At 36.5% G+C, this 22,015-nt stretch overlaps 1 protein-coding gene across 2 annotated transcripts in view; it reads left to right on the top strand.

Annotated features, from left to right (window-relative positions):
- Positions 1-22,015, top strand: part of BMPR2 (bone morphogenetic protein receptor type 2) — a 95,108-nt gene that overhangs the window by 26,555 nt on the left and 46,538 nt on the right. For both annotated transcript variants that reach the window (XM_065751075.1, XM_065751076.1), the window contains exon 2: positions 21,026-21,199. In XM_065751075.1, coding sequence (XP_065607147.1) covers positions 21,026-21,199 — 174 coding nt within the window. The remainder of the gene's footprint in view (positions 1-21,025; positions 21,200-22,015) is intronic.

Genomic DNA, 22,015 nt, shown 5'->3' with positions numbered 1-22,015 from the left:
GTCAGGTATTGATGGTAGAAGTAAAGTTCCTACATGTTACTTCAGAGCTCAGACAGCACCAGCAAGGACACCAAGGCAGCTGCGCTGTCTTGGGTTCTCTGCTACTGATGCATTGAAGTTTCCATTTGCAGCTGGGGCCTGGCTGCTAGTGGGATCTGAACGTATGGCTTCATGCAATGTCTCTTGTGTGTGATCAGTCTTCTTGAAAGGAAATGTTCTGGGCCTTGTAAGCAAGGATTTAGATTTTACTCTGTAACATGATAGCAGGTCAAAACCAATTAAATGGTAATTTTAATAGAGTTTGCAAATTACTGCAGAAAAAGGTGATATTTATTTCCAAGAGAGTAAACCTAAACAGGAAAAAAACTTCAATAACTGGATGAGAGAAAGCACTCTGTATGCATGGTTCATAATATCCTTACTCATTTTTTTGACATTTGAAGCTACATGCTAATGCAGCTGGAACCAAAGAAACTGCCATCTATAGTATAGCTGGGTTGTGCTGTGATCTCTCTTTAATCAAGTTTGTAGTCAGTCATAAAGGGAGATTATCTAAATTATGGATATGAACCATAAATATTAACTTGTAATTTACCAAGTGGCAGTATGAGTGGAGTTTGGAGTGAGTTAGATTGACTGGTGCTAAAAGGGTTACCTAAGTTCTTGGAAGTAAGCTTGTCTTGTAACTTTCTCAAGCTGTTGTAAAGTTGACTGTGTTTCCTCCTGTCCCTCTCCTTTTTCCTTTTGCGTTAGTGAGACGCAATAATTGCAACAGGATGTTCAAAGGTCTTCCGGTATTCTTAGTAAAATGGACTACTCTCATGCCCTTCTCTAAATAAAATGAGAAAGTGTATATTAAAAAAGTGAACATTGGCACCTTAGAAAAAGTAGGGGTCTTGAATTGTTACCACTTCTCTAGTCTGCATTGTTCTCATTTATTGCAAGCTGTGTATTCTTTCCTAAAAATAATTACTGTAATAAATTTCTGTTCTTAAACTGTGATTCAAGTCATAATTTCTATAGTGCGTTAAAGCAGCTTTTTGGCTAATGTTAAAAGCATATTCTACATATCAGTCACAGATATGAGGAAAAGTGCCACATAATCTGTAACTTTTCTGAAATATTCAGTAACTGATGCAAATGCATCTTAAGAGAGAAAAAAAAATTGCTTTGTGAAACAAGGTTCTGCAGTCATAACAGAAGGATTTGCAACTTGGCCTCTGTATTTAACCTGTGGCCATGATCTGGATAAGGCATGGAGCTTTCAAAAAACCCAGTAGCTCTGAGCAGTGCCAATATAAAATGCTTTTCATTTAAATACTACGCTGTTGAATGTTTTGAACAACTCAAATACAAAATTGTGCCCTCAGATATCAGTAGGACAACCCAGGGTAATTTAGTGTTCCAGTAGTTGAGCCATTATAATGTGAATGGTTTTAGCAGTTTTTAGCAGCGGATTGGGTGAGTGTGTTACTTGGATGTGTCTGGATCAGTCTCTTTTGTCTCTTTTGTATTTTTTTACACAAAAGTGCCCCCAGAAATGGAGGAGGCATGGGGAAGCATGAAAATTAGTTACAACATGATTCCAGGACTGTCAACTGTGAGAGGTGCTACTTGCTCATGTCAGCTGACTTGTTTTCTGCAAATTTGCAAAACAACTCTTTTCCAGAATTTGCTATAGAAATTAGTCTGCGTGTTGGTTTAATAATCTATCTAATTAAATATTTATCATTAGATAGCATTCTCAGCTCACAGAGGGCAACTTCTTCCTGCAGAAATAAGTTGTGACTTCTGTTGTTGGTTGTTCCAAGTATGTAGCAATTTTTTTGTAGCGCTGTTTTGAGAACAGAACCTGATAATAAGGCTGAATATTCGTAAAATTAACACATGGCCCTTTAAACTCCCCTAGCACTTGCGATTTCAGTCAAAAACCTAGAGATGCAGCAGAAAGACTGCTATGCATTTTACAAATAGATGTTGCAATTTGCTGTGTCAGACCTGTAGTTATCTTTTTGTATAGTGAGGAGTGTATCTAGAAGGTATTTGCTGCTGTTTTTCAGATGTTGGACTTGTTTAAGCTTATGAAAGTGCTACTGAATGAGATAAATTATAGACAAGGAGCCTATGCACTGGTAAAACACTGCTGTTTGTACAGCTGCAGAGCAGTTAATAGAGGCACGCTGGGTTTTGTTATTTAATTTTTTTAATGCAAAGAACCAGACCAGAATGGGAATCTGAATAGTCGTATATTGTCTTAAAATTGTATGCGTCCTTAGTTGGGCTGATTATGGAGGAGAAAGCAGCCTGTCCCATACTGTGCTGTCAATCGTTTTCTGGAAGAGGGGCAATGCAAGTTGCAGTCTTAATGAGTGGTTGCAGTTAGCTTTTAAGGCAACATTTGTTTTACAATGCAGATAAATTTTCTGTGTCGTCTGAAAGAAAATGTGCTTCTTGTTTGCTTTTTCAAGGCAATTTAGAGTTACTGTAAGGATTGCACAAAGTGATGTTGAGTAAATGAAATGTAACTGTCTTTAGGAATATGTGAAGAAATAAGAATAGAGAGAGATGAAAACTGTAGTCATCTGTCATCAGCATATGATACTTTGAGCTTGGAGAAATTGATCCTGTCTTGTAGAATTAGTTTAATTTTAGGGGGATGCCAGCCTTGGAGCAGGAAGCTTGTACTTATTTTCAGAACTAGATATTATTCTAAAAACATCTAAAACAGCATAGGAAAGAGAATAAAAATTGGAAATACTGCTAACCAAGCTGAAAACTTCAGATTTTTCCCTCCAGTCTAAAAAACCGCTGCTTTGAGTATTTACAGTGTTTAATACCATACAAAATAAATGTTCAACAGTTATGGGTAAAAATATCACTAACTGCTTCAGCTTATTCGTTTACTAATGCTAGAATGGAAGATTGAGGGGAAAGAAGTGAAACACTTGACAAAATTTTGAATCATGTTGATTGAAAAATGTGATGAAGTAGGGTACTTTTAGAACTGGCTACATCTTTGGCCAATGTACTTGGAATGTTTCAAGACCTGTTTTCCCTATGAAGATATCTATTTGAATCAGAGTTTCTGAAGTCTGTCTGAATTTTATTATATAACTAAATACATTCATTTTTTCTAGTATAATTGTTAAAAGATCCTACATCCAGATGCATTATATTATCTGAAGTACAAAACATCCACTTTTTAAAAAATCTTTTTCATAGTTTCAAAGTAGCATATATCCTTCACATCTGTCTTAAACATCAGTTTGATTGTTTAGAAGATTGTGGCTTTCCTTGAAGTTTTGAAGATTCTGAATAACTATGATGTGAATCATGTCTAGTTTAAATTAGCCAGACAAATATATGTGAAGCATTTTTTCTCTGCCTTGATGACATGCCAGAAACATGTAATCAAATTTACATGTCTGGATTTGCATTTAGTAACTAAGCTTCTATGTATGTAATTTAGAAAATCTTTTTTGTTTGGATATTTTGATTTAAGAATTTAGACAATGTTTTAAGAAAAGTTCTTGTTTACTATTACTGTGAAGCATAGTGTCTTGTGATTTCTTACAGATTAGATTTTGCTAATGCTAAACTGTTTCTCAAACCTGAATTTCATGTTGCAGGACGTTCACTGGAAATTGCAGACGTGTAATGAGTCAGTCAAGGCGATTTTCAATATCAAAGCCCAGAACTCTAGGAGAAAATATAGGATGGTGTATTCCATCTAGTATTTTTTTACTGTAACCTGATTGTGCTAATTAATTGCTTGATTGATCTGTATGATTTCGTCCATTATTTTTGTACTGCTCCCATATTTCATATTCTTGAATTCCTTATGAGGCTTGCTAAGGAAGTCCAAAGTATTTGGGATGAGCTAGTTAAAGAATTTTGCCTCAACCCTTAAGAACTGAACCATCTCTCAGATACAAGAGAAATTTTATAAGAAGTAAAGAAAATTTTCCATGAGAAGAACTTGTTTTATTTCTTTGAAATAAGGGAAGGAGAGCTGAAACTCCAGAGCATAAACATATTGCTAGCACACACCCATATTCCTATTTAAAAAGTGAGGCTGGTGAGAATCATGTAAAACTCTTGACATCTGTGCCTGCTGTGAGCAATGGTAGATTGTGAGTGCTCCTCACTCTTCATACCATATTCTTACCACTTAATCCAGGACACATGCTTTAAAAAAAAAAAAAAGGAAATAAAAAAAAAGATTAAAAAAAAAATTTTTTTTAAAGGTTCTGTAGTATTAGAAATTCATGTTGGAACTGTGAGATGGCTTCTGCAAACAGAGAACCGAAAGACATCTTGCTAATTATTTTTCATATTAGAGGGCCAAGCCATGGAATTAATCAGAAATTTTCACTGGTTTTTCTTTTTGCATGTGTTTTTGGCAATGGTAGTAAAATGGAGGACCAGTGCATTTTGATGAAGTGCTCATTTTTAATTTAATATTGTAATAGCAGTTATAGTTTTTAATAGCATAGTTTCAGGATCTTTTGGTTGCTCTTGCTCCCAGAATACTGAATTTCACTACTTTTCAAGTATTTGATTCAAGGATGCACAGCCATTACTACAAATTATATTCAGGTAGTTAGGCAGAGTTCATAGGTAGCAGGTGAAGCACTAGGAAGTATTCAGAAGGCAGTTCTGTGAGTTAGAGAGCTGGGCTACCAAAGCAGAAACTTCATGTTAAGGTTGCAATTTTGGTTCCACTGAAATATGTGGCAAAACTGCTGCAAACTTTAATGAAGTCAACAACTCTTTGCTTGTAAAGAGTCTTGAGTAAATGCCCTCTGTAATTCTTTCCTTGTTTTAGTGGCACTTCATGCTCGCATTTGGGTGCAAATGTCATGATATTGTATTTTTGTTTCAGAACTGTGAAAATAGGTGAATATATCTGAGTCTGTGTGGTCTTTGCAAGAGAAAATTCTGCACCAGCTGTCCCTGCTAGTCTTTGGAAGCTTTGTGGGAGAGAGAGAGACACTTATAAAAAGCAAGATAGACATGGCATTTTGTTCCATCTGGGATCTGAGAGCATTGCATCAAGGAGTCTTCAAGAGCTGCAGTTGCTATAGTGATACTTGCAGTGGTGTTTTTCAGAACTTATTTTCTTTGAACACATATTAAAAGTAAGGCTTAAGAAAATAAAAGTTGACAGCCTAGGACTCATTTAGCTTTAAACTGTGGCTTGTGGGAATCTTTTAAATCAATATATGAGTATCAGGAAAGCTGTTTAAAATGGAAAGAATATCTGTTCTTTTCCTCCTGCTGCCAAAAGTAAGTTCTTTTTTTTTTTTTTTAATTACAAGATCTAGATTCTTTTAATTTACTCCTTGTGCTGGTGTAGGATTAGAGTATGCTTCAGTAGAAGGTGATAGAGGTGTGTGCATAGATCCCAAGGGAATTCAATTGTTTGTAATGCTTTATAAACAGGCGCTGCTATGAGGAGCATAAAAATGCTAAAATCAGTAACAGCTAAAATCAGTAGCAAGAAAGTGATGTTCAGTTTAACACACATCAGCATGGGGGTTTTGTTGATGTTTTTCTAATGACTAGAAAAGGGAGTGAACTCATTTCCTCGTGATAGATATAAGTTGTGGTAGAACTGAATGAAAGGTGGCTTGGTGATTTGGCAGTCAGTCTTAGAAATCATACTGTTCATGCAGAGAGTGACCTATAAAAGGTGACTTGTGGGAGAAACTGGCAGCTGCTGTCAAGTGCATCATAGGGGAAAAGCAAGGAAATGACAGATGGAAAAACAAGTGAGAGACTGAATGTGGTAGGGCTTTGAAAGCAAAGTATGATGAAGAAATGAGACCTGTTCAGAAAGGACATGATAGATGGTATATTTTGGACAAAGAGAAATAATGTTATGAGGTAGTAAGTAATAATAACTTTTTTTTTGAGTGTTTGGACCAAGTTGCTTTTCTTTCCCAATAAGTATGGTCAACAAGACAGAAAGGACCTTACTGCTTGAAGGGTGCAAAGGTGAAATAGAAGGGAACATAATAATGAACTCTGCGCTGGAGAGGAGAATGTACATTTAAATATTATGGGACAAGACCTGCACTCCTGGTTTCCGTAGCATTTAAAGTCCAAGTACTGCTCTTATAGTACGGTATTTTATGAGTGTTTTCAGAGATTGCTGAATTTTGTTCTATTTCATTTATATTGTCTGTATCTTTTCCAGTAATTTTGCAAAGCCTGTGACCGGTCATGTCTTGTTAACATTCTTTTTTTGACGTTTAAAATACCCTCAAACTTGATTTCGATATTGAAAAAATGTTTTTTTTTTTTTTTTTGTTTAGGTCTTTATTTACTTTTTTTTTTTTTTCCCCTTATTTAGCTTAGTAGTGGATTGAGAAGGTTTCAGCTGAAGGGAATGGTGGCTTTCTGCTGGAAGACTTTCATAGTTTATGCAGTCACTAATTCTGTAGAGAAATTATAGCCAGTACTGAATTGAATTATTTATTTTTTTTCCATGGGATGCTCCTGTTTCCCTGTAAGTGGAATTCACTCCTTTGCTGTCACAGATGAGAATGGTTGTACCCTAAACATGAGCTGTATTTTTCTAGTTTTGTGTTCTATTTTTCCTTTTACAGAGAACAGAATTACTAGTTTGCCAGTGTTTTCATTATTTTACCTCTGATTTTCCATCAATACTTGTGTTGTATGTACTTCACAGCTCAGTGTTTTCAAAGGGAACTTATGTCACACTAATTAGGAAAAAAAATGAAGCTGAGTTTGAGATACTTTTTCTCCTCTCTGAAATCAAGCTGATTGATTTTGTTTGTGAGTTTCTGCATTTTAACTTCTGTTAGTATTTAATGATCTCTGAAAAATACAGTGACTAGGTAGCTTTACAACCCACATGAATCAACGTATTTCCTGTTTCTTGTCTTCACTGTCCTCACTGACATGCAGCTATAATTTAGAAGAATAAAAAATAAAATAGCTTATAAAAGTGGAGTTGTTAATTAAGCTTGGAATTAAACCTTTTGTGGACCCTCTTAGCAATCTTTACTTGTATAGATGGATCAGAATAAGGAGTTCAAAGAGCTTTTAGATTAAAGTGTGAAAAAATTTGCAAGCTTGAAAAGTTTACCTTTTAGTATTGTAGCATAAGGACAACGGTAAGACTTAGTGAAATAACTTTTTAAGAAGAAATGGCTGATGATAAATCTCTGGTAAGCTTCTTTCAACTACTCTGCTTCATTGAGGCAGACAACTTACAAACTGTGAATGGCAATTATTTCCTCTTCTAGGAAGATGTTCAAAGACTTTTAAACCTCCAAAGGTGATGGAAAGAAGACAAGCTAGAGAAGAAACAAGTAAGGAAGAATTAACTATCTAATCTAAAAGCTTTCTAGAAAGCTGTATTTTGAATAAGTAACTGGTGCATATTTGTACTTCTGCAGTTACCCCAAGGCAGTCAGTTTTTTCTCCTCTGACTGAAATTCTGACTTTAGCTGCTTCTTTTGAGATATGAAGGCCATATCCATATCAGTAGCTAGTAACTGTGATCAAGATGTTTATTATTATTTTTCCCTGGAGTACTAGCATTCAGTATCTTATTCTGAATGACACAGACTAAGCCACTTTAGTCAAAGTACAGCTTTATTGTCCATTGAAATTACCTGCCGGAGGCATTAATTCAATTCATTCTTGGTCTTGGATTTGCTTCAGGGTCATCTGAAAAGGGGGAAGTTACCGGATAAATGAATCACTAATATAATTTCCTTCCACATCTGAATTTTCTTTGTAGTTAATAAATTGTAAATTTCCTATATAGATGTATCAAGTTGGAGTGATGCAATCGTTCTGCAGCTACCAGTATTGCAACTTGTAAAGATAACATTGAAAGAACATGACACTGAAGTGTTAATATGATGTTAGTAGAAAATCTAAAGATGCTTCCTGCTTTGGGTTAGCAGTGATGTAAATACTTGAGTATCTTGTTAAATGCTGGATTCTGCTGCTTTCTTGTTCAGTAGTAGCTCAGTCTCCAGGCAGAAAAATAATTATTTCTCATAATCTTTAATCTTAAGGAGTGTTTGGGCATTTAGGTGCCATCATAGTATTTGAACAGTTCTTAATATTAAGGATGCTTCATTTGTTGAGGGGTACTGGAAATTTAAATTTTGCATTTTTTCTACACTTGAACTGGAAAACCATTTGAGAACATTTTGAATGCAATTCTATATTTTCCAAAATGTACAGTTTTAGTCTTTCCATTGTTGTATCCTAGAGTCTCACAGGACGTAAGAGTTGGCATTGGTTTTATTTTTAGTGAGACTTGGAGAAAAGTTCGAGAAGTCAAACCTTAATGCAACCTGACAGTGTTCAGTATTTCTCTTATCTTGTTCATTTTGTCAGCTTCCACTGTAAATACAGTTTATAATACTTTCTAAAAGTGAGTGTAATTTATATTCCCAAAGTTCCTTTTTTTAATGTATAATTAAACAGAAAGTTAATATCACATTTTTCTGATGTACCAGTTTCTCAACAATGGAGTATTTATGAAAACACTTTCCAAATAAGGTAGCCATCTATAGTTACGGTAATCAGCTGTGATTGTACAGAGGCAGCTGGTTTCTTAATACCTAGATTGCAGTATTAGTTTGTCTCAGATTCTGAAAACCTGTCTGATCCTGTTAATGTGTTTAGTGAAGTTAGTGAATAAATTATATATTAAGACTCTAAAACACATGCTCAGATTATGAGCTGTTTATTTTCACTGTGCTTGTGGATTTTTCCCTTTTTTGATGGCTTTTTTTAAATTTAAGTCATGTTCTAAAACTGTTTTTCAAAGAAAAAAGGGAGTTACATCCTTATAACATTGGAAGGATTTGTAACTTAATCACCAGAAATAGTTCTTATCTGGCTTATCACAATGTCAAGTAATTTAGACTTAGATCAGGATCTATTAGCTAGAGAGAGATTGCAAATAGGATTTCCGTTATACAAATGATGCTTGTATTGGAGTATTCTGTACATCTATTTTGTTTAAGAAGAAACATTAACTTTAAAAATGCATGTGGAACATGTTTTGCGATGTTAAACGCTAATTTTCACAAAGTAGAAAAAAAATATATAGGAATTACTAAATCTGATCTGAATTTCTTAAGCTGCTGTTTAAATGTCTGTTGTAAGTTACACTACTTTCTAATGTTTTTGCTTCAGATTAAATAGAAAAGTTTTCCTTAATTCATAAACTATTAACATCCTCTGTAGTGGCAGGCATAGTTCTTGATCATAGTTTTCTTTCTAGAGCTGTCTAAACCAAACAACTAATATTTGTCGAGAGTCCCTATATACCACTCTGTGCTTTTGAAAGACTAAGGTATTTCAAAAACATTGGAAGTTTACAGGGAAAAATTATACATTTTTCATGTTAGATAAGGTTTGTCTTTGTTGCTTCCTTCTTTGTCCCAAATGCGAAGATGCTATTTGTGCTTATTGTCTGCCCTTAGACCATGTCTGGTTCAGAAAATGTGTGAACACCAGAGATCATGGGCAAGTGCTCCCTGTGCTTGCGGTGGGGAGCTGGGGGTGTGTGGCAGCCCCCACAGAGTCTCTGTGCTCACTGCCTGTGTGTTCTGGGCTGTGACCTCGCTATCTAATGACCCAAAGAACCTGATGTTTTCTGCTTTTGTATCTTCAGGATGTCTTAACCCATGGTATGTGAGCACAGGTGTGGGCTTAGGATGATTTTCAGAGCATAATTGTAGTCACCATTCTTAGGTGTGTAAGGGAAAACATGAAGTGGACTGATCACAGCCTTGTCTTGAGGTGTCTGTTTTTGGGAGTGCCCTCTTCTGTGTTACATGCCGTTAGCATGGGAATGCTGGCACAGGGAATAGCTGTGACAGGCATCAGGTGATCAGCTAAGTGCAAGGACCTTCAAACGGAATAAAACGACGACACAGTCAACTAGGATCATTAAAAGCAGTCTTCTTGAGGAAAATCAGTGGGGTTTTTTTGTTCTGTTTCCTTCTCCCCTGTAGTTTGTTTCTGTGGTGCGACCCACAGTACTTCAGTTCCACAGACAGGAAATCCTTGAAATGACTGTATTCAGTACTGGCTTGTCTGCATGTACCAGCTGTTCCCTTTTTAACTACATAGCTTTAGAAGCCAGAAATTAAGGAGGAGCTTGTTTTGACTTGACACTAATTTTTCTTACTATACAGTGTTTGCTAAAGTTGGCTTTTATCAACCTATTGGCTGATGTAGTTACTGGTATAAGAAAGATTTAATTATAAAACAATTAATGTGTAAAGAAAATGCATGAATCTATTTAAAATAGTTTGGTGCTGTGGCCATAGATTTCTAACACCACAACATAATACCAATAAATATATGAACAGTGCCTCTGTTCAGCGGGCAGATAACTCCAAGTTTGTCAGAGGTAACCATTTTCTGGTTTTGCTCATTTCAACAAGCGCATTAAGATATGTAAAGTATCTTTACATCTTATGAGCTTGCAGTTCTTTCAATACCTCCTGTCAGGTAAGGAAGGTAGTGCAGCAGTGTTTGAAGTAAGGTCCCAGTTCTTGCAGCAGCCTGCAGTCTTAGTCCTTATTAGCAGTCAGCTTTCACCTTACATTGTCTGTATTTAAGGTGCGTAGGGATTTGCTGTGCTGATGGTTTGTGGATGTTTTGTGACACACCATCAAGTGCCTTGAAGGTATAAGCTTGGGAGTTTTTAAACTTGCAGATGTATTTTTTTAGGAATTCCAGAAAGTGAGAGCCTTAGCACACTTGGAAGGCAGAGCAGAATGGAAGCTTGTTTCTGCCTTCTGCTCCCCTTGTCATTTGTCTCAGGGCTTAAGGCTTCAGAGCCAAATAGACTACATTTTTGGAGTAAGCCAAAAGGTAATGTAATGTATATTACTGAGAGCAAAATACGATTACATTTTTGGATCTTAATTTCTTTGTTCCTCCAAATCAGAGAAAGTTTTTCCATTTTAAGATGTTTCAGTTTATCACCAGTAGTGTAAGCTTCCTACAGATGTTATAAGGAGGAGTTCTGTAACATACTGTGAAGAACAGACAGTATGGATACTGTCTTACTTCAAATTGAAAATACTGAAAAGTATTCTGGAAAATCTTTACCATAGTATACTCAGAGGAAAAGGCATCTGAGCTTGCAAAGAAAGTGAGTATAGTCACAAGGGCACTACCAAGTAACAGGCTTTTTCATTGTGATCTGAAATAGACTTTTGAAATAATGGATTTTGCTGTGAAAAGTTTGTTAGATCTTACTTTGGGGCAGAAATAGCACATCATTAGTTTGCTTTACTGTTGCTTTTGCTGTAGTTTCCTGTGTTATTCCATGCAGATACTTCAGTTTGACAGCCCAGATAAACAGAAGCCAGACGCTCATACCCAGAAAAAATCCCTGAACTCCAGTCTAGGGCAAAGATAAAGAATCCAGGCTCTTTCAGCTCTGTGAGTAGACACTGACCAGTGGACAAGATTATGTGTGACTAAGGCTGTGATGTTTTCTGTTCTGACATAATTGCTTAACAGAAACATTAATATACTTATTATTATCTGAATACAAACATAGTTATTTAGGAAGCGAATAATATTAAAAAGAAAGGAAAAAAGTCAAGAAAAGATGCTAAGTTTGTTTAAATCCTGTAACGTGCTGTTTCATGCTTTCAGAAGATTAATGTAGGCTGGGATTTTTCCAGGGGGCCTGGAGTTTAAAATCCCATGGAGTCAGTGAAACCCAGCTACTTACTTCCCCATTTTTTTCCACAAATCTAGGCTTAAATGGACTGGAATCTGTGTTGTAGTAAGACTGACTTACGTAATGTTGAAGTTATGTATTGAAATTGGCTTACAAAACCTTTTTTGTTGAAATTATACTACTTTCTTTTGACCAACATAATGAGCCTGTGAGCAGATTCTTTCCGAGCTGACTGATGTACATGCAAAAACTGGGATTTCTGTCAGCTCCTAAGGTGAGCAACTGTTCCATGTTGAGTAAAGGTTATGGGAGAACAGAAGACTGTGAGGATTGGACAATTTGATTTGAAAACATTGGATTTGAACACCCCCCAGCAAATCTACTTTTTCAAATTTGATTATACTGTTAAAGTTCTAAGACTGTTGCAAAAAGGCAATCATTAGGACTCCAGAGCAATTTTTCTTGCTTTGTCTTCCACTAATATGTTTAGATTCCCTCATAAGTGACTGTTAAACATATTCCACGATTTGATACTTCTACAGTATTTAATGGTCTAGTCATTTAAATGTTGTACGTTTCAATATTGAAAGTTTTGACAAGTCCTCAAAAGGTTTTTTTCAGTAGACTTGGATCCTTGCATTGGCACATAAGATGTGCTGACTATAATCTGCTTTAATAGGGAATTAGAAGTTTTTTGGAAATTGCTGTAAGCTGTCTGCACTTTTGAGGCAGTGAAAGTGAATGTTAAAATGTTATGACTTTTATTTCTTAATCATTGCAAACATAAACAAAAATATGAAACAGAAACTCAACAAAAACATGTAAAGCCTTTAATGTTTCTTAAGTGAAAACCTGTATATTTTCTGGAGGAAGTTGTTAAGGGGGGGTGGGTTACATTAGTGGGCGAAGTAGAGATAATAGAAGGTCATGTTTATAGGTCTGTCATTTAAACTTCAGGGTACCTGGCTTTAATTCTTTAGAATGTCCTCCTGTGACCCTGGCTGAGTCAATGTGATACCTCTTCATTAGATTTAGCTTGATTTCATCTCATGCCATATGAAAAATGCCACAGCGTTGTGATGTAATCCATGAACCAGTATTAACTCTGCTGTTTCAAATTTGCTTAAAATGATTGATTTTTGTCTCAGCAGTTTTTATGCCAGAACACAGGCACTATTAGCTTTCTTGCAACTGTTGTGTAGGCAGTGTAAGTACTGTATTCTGTGCTAATACTAGGTGGATCAAAATGAATTTTGTGTTAGTTCATGGTTTGCACAGCAAGGTGGCCTGGTCCTATTGTCCTCTGAAACATTTTTTGAGGAGATAAGGCACTGAAGCAGTACATGGGCAGTAAGCTCAGGTCTCCTGTATAAAGTCTGCCAGTGTGTGTGGACTACATAATGTCAGCTGCTAGCAGTAAATCTCTGCTGTCCTGTCGCTCTCCCTCGGGGCTGCTCACACTTAATCTGGATTCTTCTAAGGAAGCACTTCCTTTTAGAGCAAATTTGAGAGAAGGGAGAGCAAAGCATTCATTGAAGAACTTTAATTATTTGGACTTCTTGGCCGATCCATGCTTCCCTATTTACATCAATTCTAATTCATGAAACCCCTTGTATGGTGGATGCATACTGCACCAGCAAGATGTAAAGGGAGTGAGTATTGGTGGTGTGCTGGCAATGAGGCTCTCTACAGTGGGTATCCCTCAGGTCAGCTCAGCTCAAGGAGAGGCCCTGGCTCATGTTTTTCTGGTGGTGGTGCCTGAGTGGGAAACAAGCTGAGAACTGCATACACAACATGCTGCCAAGTTCTGGTTCTGTTTCATTCCTTTAGTTACCTGATGGCAACAGACCACTGGTACTTCTGAGTGCAGTTGATACACCAGCTTGTGCAAGGACTGTTTAAGAATGCAACAGGAAAATGTTGGCGTCTCTGTTGTTGCTGATAGTGCTTATCAGCAGACAACACTGTGTTAGAAAGCAAATAAGAGAAAAAGAGATTTCGAAGTTAGTTTTTTCATGACTAGATTGACAAAAGTGAAAGACTGAAGTATATACATGTGCAGAGAAAATGCACTCAAATTTTCTAGTGTCAAAAAATTTTAATAGAGAAGGGTCTTACAACGAACACAAATGATTTGATCATATGTGTGCTCAGTTACTTAATCACTTGAAAATAGATATCAGATAGCAGTTATTTTAGTTTTGGCACCAGTACTCAATCAAAGCCTGGCTTCATGTAATTGCCAGCATTTGAAACTGATATGTTGTACAGCAAAAGCAGAGAAAACCAAAACAATATTGTAAATAGAATATTCCAGATTTTAACATGAAGTATAAACTGTCAGGGGTTTGTTGTCACAATGTATTTTGCAGTGTATCTTGAGGTACATACTATGTCCTATAAAACACTGAAGGAAATATCAGTGATTGTGATGTTTATTTCCTCATGTTTTTTGAAGGAGACAGAAGCTTATAACTGTAGATGTAACCTTCTGAGACACCATCTTTACTTTCCTGCTCCCCTCCTGGTATTTCCTTGTATATTTTCTCCTTGCAAGTTTCTGTTTCTTATTGCTTCTCTTTAAAATACTGGTACAGCATTTGTGTTTCTGGCGCCTATGTGGAGAGCCAGTAGAAGTTCCCCACAAGTCAGTGGGCTGTGCTCTTCTGGCTGGTTTTTGCATGGTGCTGCTCACGACCTCTTGCTCAAAAAGTCCTCAGGCCATTTCTGGTGGTTTTAGACCTTTATGTTCACATGTCTAGTCTTTAAGTAGGCAATTTACTTCTCTTCCTAACCAGTTATTCCAGAGCAGTACTACTGTTTGGTCAAATGTGCTGAAAAACAGTGTACTGAAAATGTAAATGCATGAATGATTGCAATCAATTCAGCTTTTTTCATCCCAGTACATTAGTGTTACAGATGGTCTGACTGCAGAAGAATGATTTGTTTCAAAAGAAGTCTGCACATGATGTTTTTATGCAAGTGTGTACACATTTAGATATATTTGTAGTTAGTCTCTGAGGAGAAAAATATGAAAAAGGCAGCAGTAAAGTGCTTGCTAGGTGATGATTTCTTAAAGGTTCTTTTTCTCCCTGCATCACATCAGAACAGAGCTGTCTGTAGTTGAAAAGATACTCTCAAAGGAGCCTCCTGGTATACTTTAAGGTGATATTTTAATTACCTTTTTGCAAGCTTGCATCCTAATGACACGTGCTATTTCATAATCCAGCCTCTAGGGTGAAGATGCTGCCCTGGATTGTACACATGAAAGAACTTCACAGAGGGCTGGAACGACTGAAAGAAAAGAACTTTTGTGTCATTGGCCCATATGATTAAAATCTCACTAATTAAAAGGACAACTTACAGAAAAAAAAGTCTTAATCATTTCAAAAAAATCTGTTGCATCCTAATGAGGTTCCCAGTTAAATCTGCAGTGGCCTACATTTAAAGAAATCCTATTAAAAGCAACCAAATGTTCAGAACCCTTTTCTTTCATTTTGATTTAGTTTTTTATTTCCGAGTCCACGCCTATGTGGTCGCAAAGGCAGTTGGACTCAATTACCAAAATTGTATCTCTGTATCTCTGATGCCAGCGAGTCTGTTTGCTGCAGTTACATGCAAATTTAACTTCATGTAACTACCTCTGATTCTTTTATTCGTGGTTTCAACGTTGTGAAATGCATTGTCTGACGTTAATTGTGGAGCTGAAAATTTTGGTGTTGGTAATTAGAACAGGGAGTAAAATAATTCTCTATAGCATTTTTTTCCTTTCCCCTTCCCTTTGCACTTGATATGAGTTCCATATACAATGTTGAATAGATGTAAGGACAGGAAATGTTGATTAAATACTAATGGAACCAACTTCCTATGCTATTAATAAAAACATGAGTCATGTTTTAAGGATTTGCAGTTAGATTCCTGTAACTTCTGGTATTTCTTTGTAGTTGTTTTCAGTAGTTATGTTCTCCAATAACACAAGATAATTTCAAAAGACTGAGTGTATTAACACATTATAAGCAACACCAATGCATATGTTTGTTTAAATTCATTGTAGTGTAGATGCATCATTCATAGCAGGTAAGATTTCTGACACAGTAGATACACTTGTTAATTTATTTTAAATCTTTTCTGTCCAGAAATACGTCTTCCCACTGCAAAACATAGCGAAAGTAAAAGAATGATCAAGGGATACTATTGTTTATTCACACTTCCTTCCGAAACTTAGAAAAGTAGCTTAAGTTGGTCTGATTCCCCGTTCTTCTGGCAGAATATGACAGTGGGATTTTGGTGCCTTCTAAAAGTTAAGTCTGTTAAAACTGTGTGTGATCATCAGGTGCGGCAGTAACAATAGCTGAACAAGAAAGCTGAGTACACGTAGTGTTTCTTAGATTACTTATTCAAACACCCAGTTTAATGTTGCTCATATTTTAAGCATGAAATTTTGAAACTGGCTTTGTAAAGTTCATTTTTGCATGAAATAGAAATGTAAGATGGGCTGGGAAAACCAACTTTTTTCTTCTTTCCCTTTCTGTGATAAGGGGGTGTAAATCACTTGCTCCACTTTTTGGGAATGGTGCCTCTCATTCTTGTTTTTGTTGGAAATCCATCCTGGATGAAAGAATTGAATTTTGAGGTAACTTAATTATTTTTATTAAATTATTTTGTTATGGTTTGTCTGTCATGTAAGTTCAAGAGAAATGGAAAATAGGCATTTCATAATAGTTCTTTTTTAGTGGTTGTTCGAATTGTACTCTTTTGGCCCTTTCAGCATTAGCCCCATCTATTTCCAGTTGTCTGTGGTGGCAAATTTTTCAGTAGTTTGTGACATGTAAGCACTCAATTGTCATTTGTTTAAGGATGTCACTGCATCTGTTATTGAAAGTGAATTAGGAAAGGTTTGGATGTATGAGTTCCATATGGCAAAGAAATATATTTTACTATAACATTCACATTTTTTTAAATAGTGTAAGTCTCAAAAATCCTTCTTTCTTGTATGCTTAAAAAAAAACCAAAAACAAGGTGTTTGTTTGTTTGTTTGTTTTCCCATTTTGGAGGTAGCCTTTAATGTGACTTACTCCTTTTCTTTGTAATTTTAGAAATATGGAAATTATTACTTCTATTGCATACCGATTAATCAGATAGTTGTGATTTAAGTACAGTGAACTCTCTCCAGAGGAGTCTTCCCCTCTCATCTCTCAACCAAAAAAAGCTGTTCATTTGATCCAGTAGGTTTAGAATCTTTGGAAGAATATACATGTATTCGGCATTCTTTTCTCTTTGTTTTGTTTCAACCCTGGTGATGGAAGAGTTGTTGTAGACTTTCTCATTCATTAGAAAAACTGCAGAGTAGATAAATGGTTTTAGTGCAGTTGTTTTCTTGATGCTTAGCTTGTATAGGAGTAGGAAGATGGAAAAAGACTTGAAGGGGGCTGTGGCAAAGTTGCTATGTGGTATCTCTTCATGAGAGCAGAGCTCTGAAAGATGACCTCAGCAGTGCTACGGGCACCCTTGGTAGCCTGTTCCACCACTTGCTTTGGTGCTAGGTGTCGGGCTTGTTAGCAGAATGCAGTGCTGGGCATTTCTAGTCTGGGAAGATGCTGCTTAGCTTGACCTGTGAATGGCCTCTGCATTTTGCTGGTTTGAAGATGCAGACAGGTGCCTGAGGCCCAGCTCAGTCTGCACCTGGCTCAGCTTTTGGTTCCTGAACTGGCTGAAGCTGACATATGGGGGTTGGCCATGAGGAACATACCTACAGACAGAGGAGCAGCAGCATTGAGCTTGAAGACTATGAGTTCCCTTGAAATAGAGCTTAGAATAGACACCCAGCACCCTTGTGTATCTTTTTAGCAGTATCTCCATTTTTGAGGAAGGAAGGTTTTAGGCAAACCCACCTATGTTAGTGACTGCTTCCAGGGCCTGACTTCAAGTTTTCCGATACTAGAAGTTTTTGGAGCTGACTTGTTCCACTGACTGGCATAGCGAAACCATATTACTAGATTCCCAGAGAAGGAATGTGCAGAAACCGTGCAAGGAAATTGAAGTGACTCATCTATTCTGTGGTTCTTCCGGATCGTTTCTTGAGATCTGAGTGTCCCACCCAATTCTCCTTGGCATTAGAGCTTCAACAATGAACCTACAGAGACCATAGAAAGAAACCTCCTGTTCTCCAGATGTTCCAAGCCATCAGGGAGGGGGCAGAGGTCAGCAGAGTATTGCGGTGGGTACTGCTCCCATAGGGGCTGTGCTATTCTCAGTTATAATCGAAGCATGAATGTGCAGAGGTCAGGATGAAAACTCTAGTTCGTGGGTGCGTAACCTTTATTTGTGTTGGAAAAGTTTCCCACTGAGATCATCTGACATTAAACTGTGGCAAGTGAACTTGCATCCTTGTTGGTGTGCTAGAAAACTGATAAAGACAGTCGCTTACATGCTATCATTTTCTCAAGCTTACCTCTTCCTTACTATGCAGATATTGTGGGGCAGTACATTTTCTTCAAATCAGAAGTGCCTTTGGTAGTGATGATCATTTGATCATGTTTTGTAGTGAGTGGTTGGACAGCATCAAGCGTAACAGTTAACCACTTGTGTATTTTCAAGTCATTTCATCAAGTTCTTACCTCTGAAACATGATACTGATAGATAGCTAGAAAGTGGAAAGTCCAGAAAAAATGATAGTTAAAGTGATCTGTGCCTCAGGACGTGCTGCATATAACTATACCGTATATATCTGTGCATGGAAAGCAAAAAATAAAATAAGAAAAAATTCCCCTTAGTTCAGGGAAAGGTAGTTGTTTTTTGTTTGTTTGCTTGTTTTTTGTTTGTTTTGTTTTGTTTTTAATCAATTGAGGTATTATGAAAGTGGACTTTTCCTGGAATTCCATAGAATTTTTGTTTTCCTCCCAAAATTATGTTTAATAAACAAAACAACACACAGGAAAAGAAAACAGGCTTTTGATAACCAAATACGTCTGATTTTAGTAACCAAATTACTTTGTAATTTCTGTCCTTTTTAATCTATTTTTCCCAATAAGGACAAATCATAAAAACTCAACTTGTAGCAATTTGAGCAGTCTGTAAACAGCAACAACAGGAGTGACCTTCATCCCATTCTGCTATTGCACTCAACTGATTTAAAAACATTCATAATGTCCCTTGGAGCAGATACATGGTGTTTCACAAGAAGCTGTAGTACTGTCCCATTCCCTCTTGAAATTGATAATCTCAATGATAATCTTTTTCCTTTTTGATTTTTCAAGTTAAACAACTCCTCTTGCTGTAGTGGACTGCTACCCTTTTCTACATTGTTTCTTGTCCAGTCCTGTGTCGTGGAGCAGGGAATGTAGGACAGATGCTTCACGCCTGGCATACTCAGCTGTTCCTGAGAATAAAACTACTGCGTGCTACTGGCAAAGGCTGCTTGAGGCAGCACATGATAGATCTTAAAATATGACCTTCTTGTCCTCGTAAACTCAACTAATTCTACTCGTTTAGGAAGAAGAAGTTAGATGTGAAATTTGTGCAACTGAGTTTCTCAACGTAAAATTCCTGCTTTGTAATCAATGTTTATTGCCTCAAAACCCAAGTTACAGGTGTAAAGGATATATTGTACACCAGCCAGTGCATAGTAAGGTGGATGAGTAACGTGGCCTAGGTTACTACTTTATGTGGAGCTGCAAGTGATTGAATTACAGTGGCTTAAGAAGTTCCTCTTCCCTCCACTGGGAGTTTTACTGCTACTGAACTGATGTGCAGCTCTACTGATCATACACGCCCTACAGACCATTAAAAAAAACACTATGCTGTGCTATTTTAATTACTGCTGCCGAAGAACAAGCTAGGTGTTGCTGTCAGTTGGCTTTTCTTGGTAGTGTAGCTATTTATAGTTGTCTCAGCATAAGAGAATATTGAGTTTTGACTCTTTAGTGAATAGCAACAGCCTTAGAAATGAGACGCACATCTTAATCTAGATCTCTTGTTTTGTCTTTCTGTTACTAAATCATCTGCATCAATAATACAATGAAACAGTATTTTTGCAGTAAATCTGCCTTGCTGAAACACGGCATCTTTGGAGTTGATGCTGCAAAATGACAAAACAATTAAATTCTTGAGGAAATATTTTGCACGTATCCAGTATCTTTAGTAATTGACAATAATATCCAACAATTTTTCTTTAAGTTCAGAATCACTTTTCCAAAATTATCGCTTGTCACCTACTCAACCTTGTATCTTTCTACTCCCAGTGCTTTTGTGTGAGTCTAAGAACATGATGAAGTCTAATCATTGAGATGTGTAGTATGATTTCTTACTGAGATGGGGACTTTGCTGAGCTGTACTTCTGAATAACATTTACTGTGTTGTAGTTACACATCTAATTTTCCAAGCATTTTATAAAATAATATCCAAGTGAAGAATGAAAATCCTCTAAATAGCATATTCGCTACAAATGTGGGGTTTATTTTTCTTGGACTTATTTTTCTAAAAACTTTGTAGTTTGAATGTGTTTACTTCCTAGATAAAAGATGATAGATGTGTATCAGTTTGGTTGAGTCTTTGACTGAAGGCAACATAAAACAAAAATCCCCACAATAATTCTGTGTGCAAAATGTCTGAATTCTTAAGATACTTGATTAGATAATCAACAGGTGATCATGTGCACTAACTTTTCTTCTCTTTTTGTACATAAAATGTTCCTGCTGGATGTTCTGTGGAGAGAATCTATGTACAGCTTTGCTCTTATTTACAGTGTTCCACAAATGCATTGGTCGGAGTTGTATGAGTTTAATCAGCTGTTTGTATTTCTGTTGGTCGTTGTGAATGTTGTGTGAAATAGCCCAAATTAACGGGTTGCTGAGGAAAAAGAAGTCAGTGCAACAGATGGATAAAATGTGGAAAAAAAGAGAGATCAGTGCAGGGGGAACATGACAGTGTGATAAGGTAACACTGGGTTGGATGCCACTCTGAACAAGGTCAGCTTGGTTTACAGCCTAGAAACAATTAAGTAACACATGCGGTTGCTGAAGAAACCAGCTAATGTGCATAACATACGCTTGTGGACAAATGATGCAGGCTATGCAATGACATTTTCTTCAAATATTTTCAGATTAATTTTACAACATCTTCTTTTTGTCCTCTTTATAAAAGTAACTTCAAGATTTTTATTTCTGACTGTTGGAGTACAGTTTAAAGAATGAACATTTATAGTTCAGGATGGCGTGGAATATATTTTTCCAGAAGACTGTAGTCATCCTTTTATTAAAGTTAAAATTGTGTGAAGTAAGTCAGTGACAAAAAATATTTTTTTTTCTTTGTGTAAAGCTGCACAGAGTGAGGAGCGGCTGTGTGCGTTTAAGGACCCATATCAGCAGGACCATGGAATCAGCGAGAGCCGAATCTCCCAAGAGAATGGCACTATTTTGTGCATGAAAGGTAGTACCTGCTATGGACTTTGGGAAAAAACACGAGAAGGAGACATTCATCTCGTAAAACAAGGTATGTTATGTTTTGTTCTTAGTGTGGTAGTATTTGCTACTTTTCAGCTTTTTGTAATACAGCAAATAAAACTGACAATGCTGTGTTGCCAAATTGGTTTTGTTTGTGCATTGTACTAATTTAATTTCCCATTTAGCGATTTTGAATATGAATAGAAAGTTAAAAAAAAAAAAAAGATTTCTAAAAGAGATTAAAGAGCCCAGTGTACAGTTAAGGTTTAAGAAAACTCATATTATTCTTTATGTAGGGATGTCCTGCAGATGATAACTGTCTTTAGTATACTTGTTGATATTATGATAAATTCAAAAGTGAATCTCTCACTAAGTAAAAATGTACATTCATGTTGATTGGATGTTTGTTAACAAAGGGAACTGCAGCTCTAGATCAAAACTGTGACAACTGACTGTCCATTCATTATTTTCTTGCTTGGAGTGTGATGACAGGAAGGGGTAGATTGTCTTGCAGTTGCTGAAGATGAATTTTGATTTCCATTCTCAGGGTCTCTGCTTGGTTATTTGGGTACAAGTTAATGTAGTATAATGTATGAACAGAATGAAAACTAGTTAACCAACACGTACAGTTCAGTTTGATGGCTCACTTCTGCCCCTACACTACCTCCTTGTATCCCAGGCATTTATTAATAAACAATGGTTAATTGCCATTGGCCATATATGAGAAAGGACAGTTGCTGTAGGAGGAGAAGGCGTGCACTAAGCAAGTTGTGTTAGAAAATTCCAGTAAGTGTCCAGTTGACGGTGAGGAGGATGGAATTGTTAGAAATTATGCCAGCAGCACTAAATTATAGATGTGCTCTTG

The sequence above is a fragment of the Cyrtonyx montezumae genome, unplaced genomic scaffold, assembly GCF_038088225.1.
Source record: "Cyrtonyx montezumae isolate F1298 unplaced genomic scaffold, pur_monq_1.0 scaffold_7, whole genome shotgun sequence".
Lineage (NCBI taxonomy): Eukaryota > Metazoa > Chordata > Aves > Galliformes > Odontophoridae > Cyrtonyx > Cyrtonyx montezumae.
This window is presented reverse-complemented; position numbering and strand designations above follow the sequence as displayed.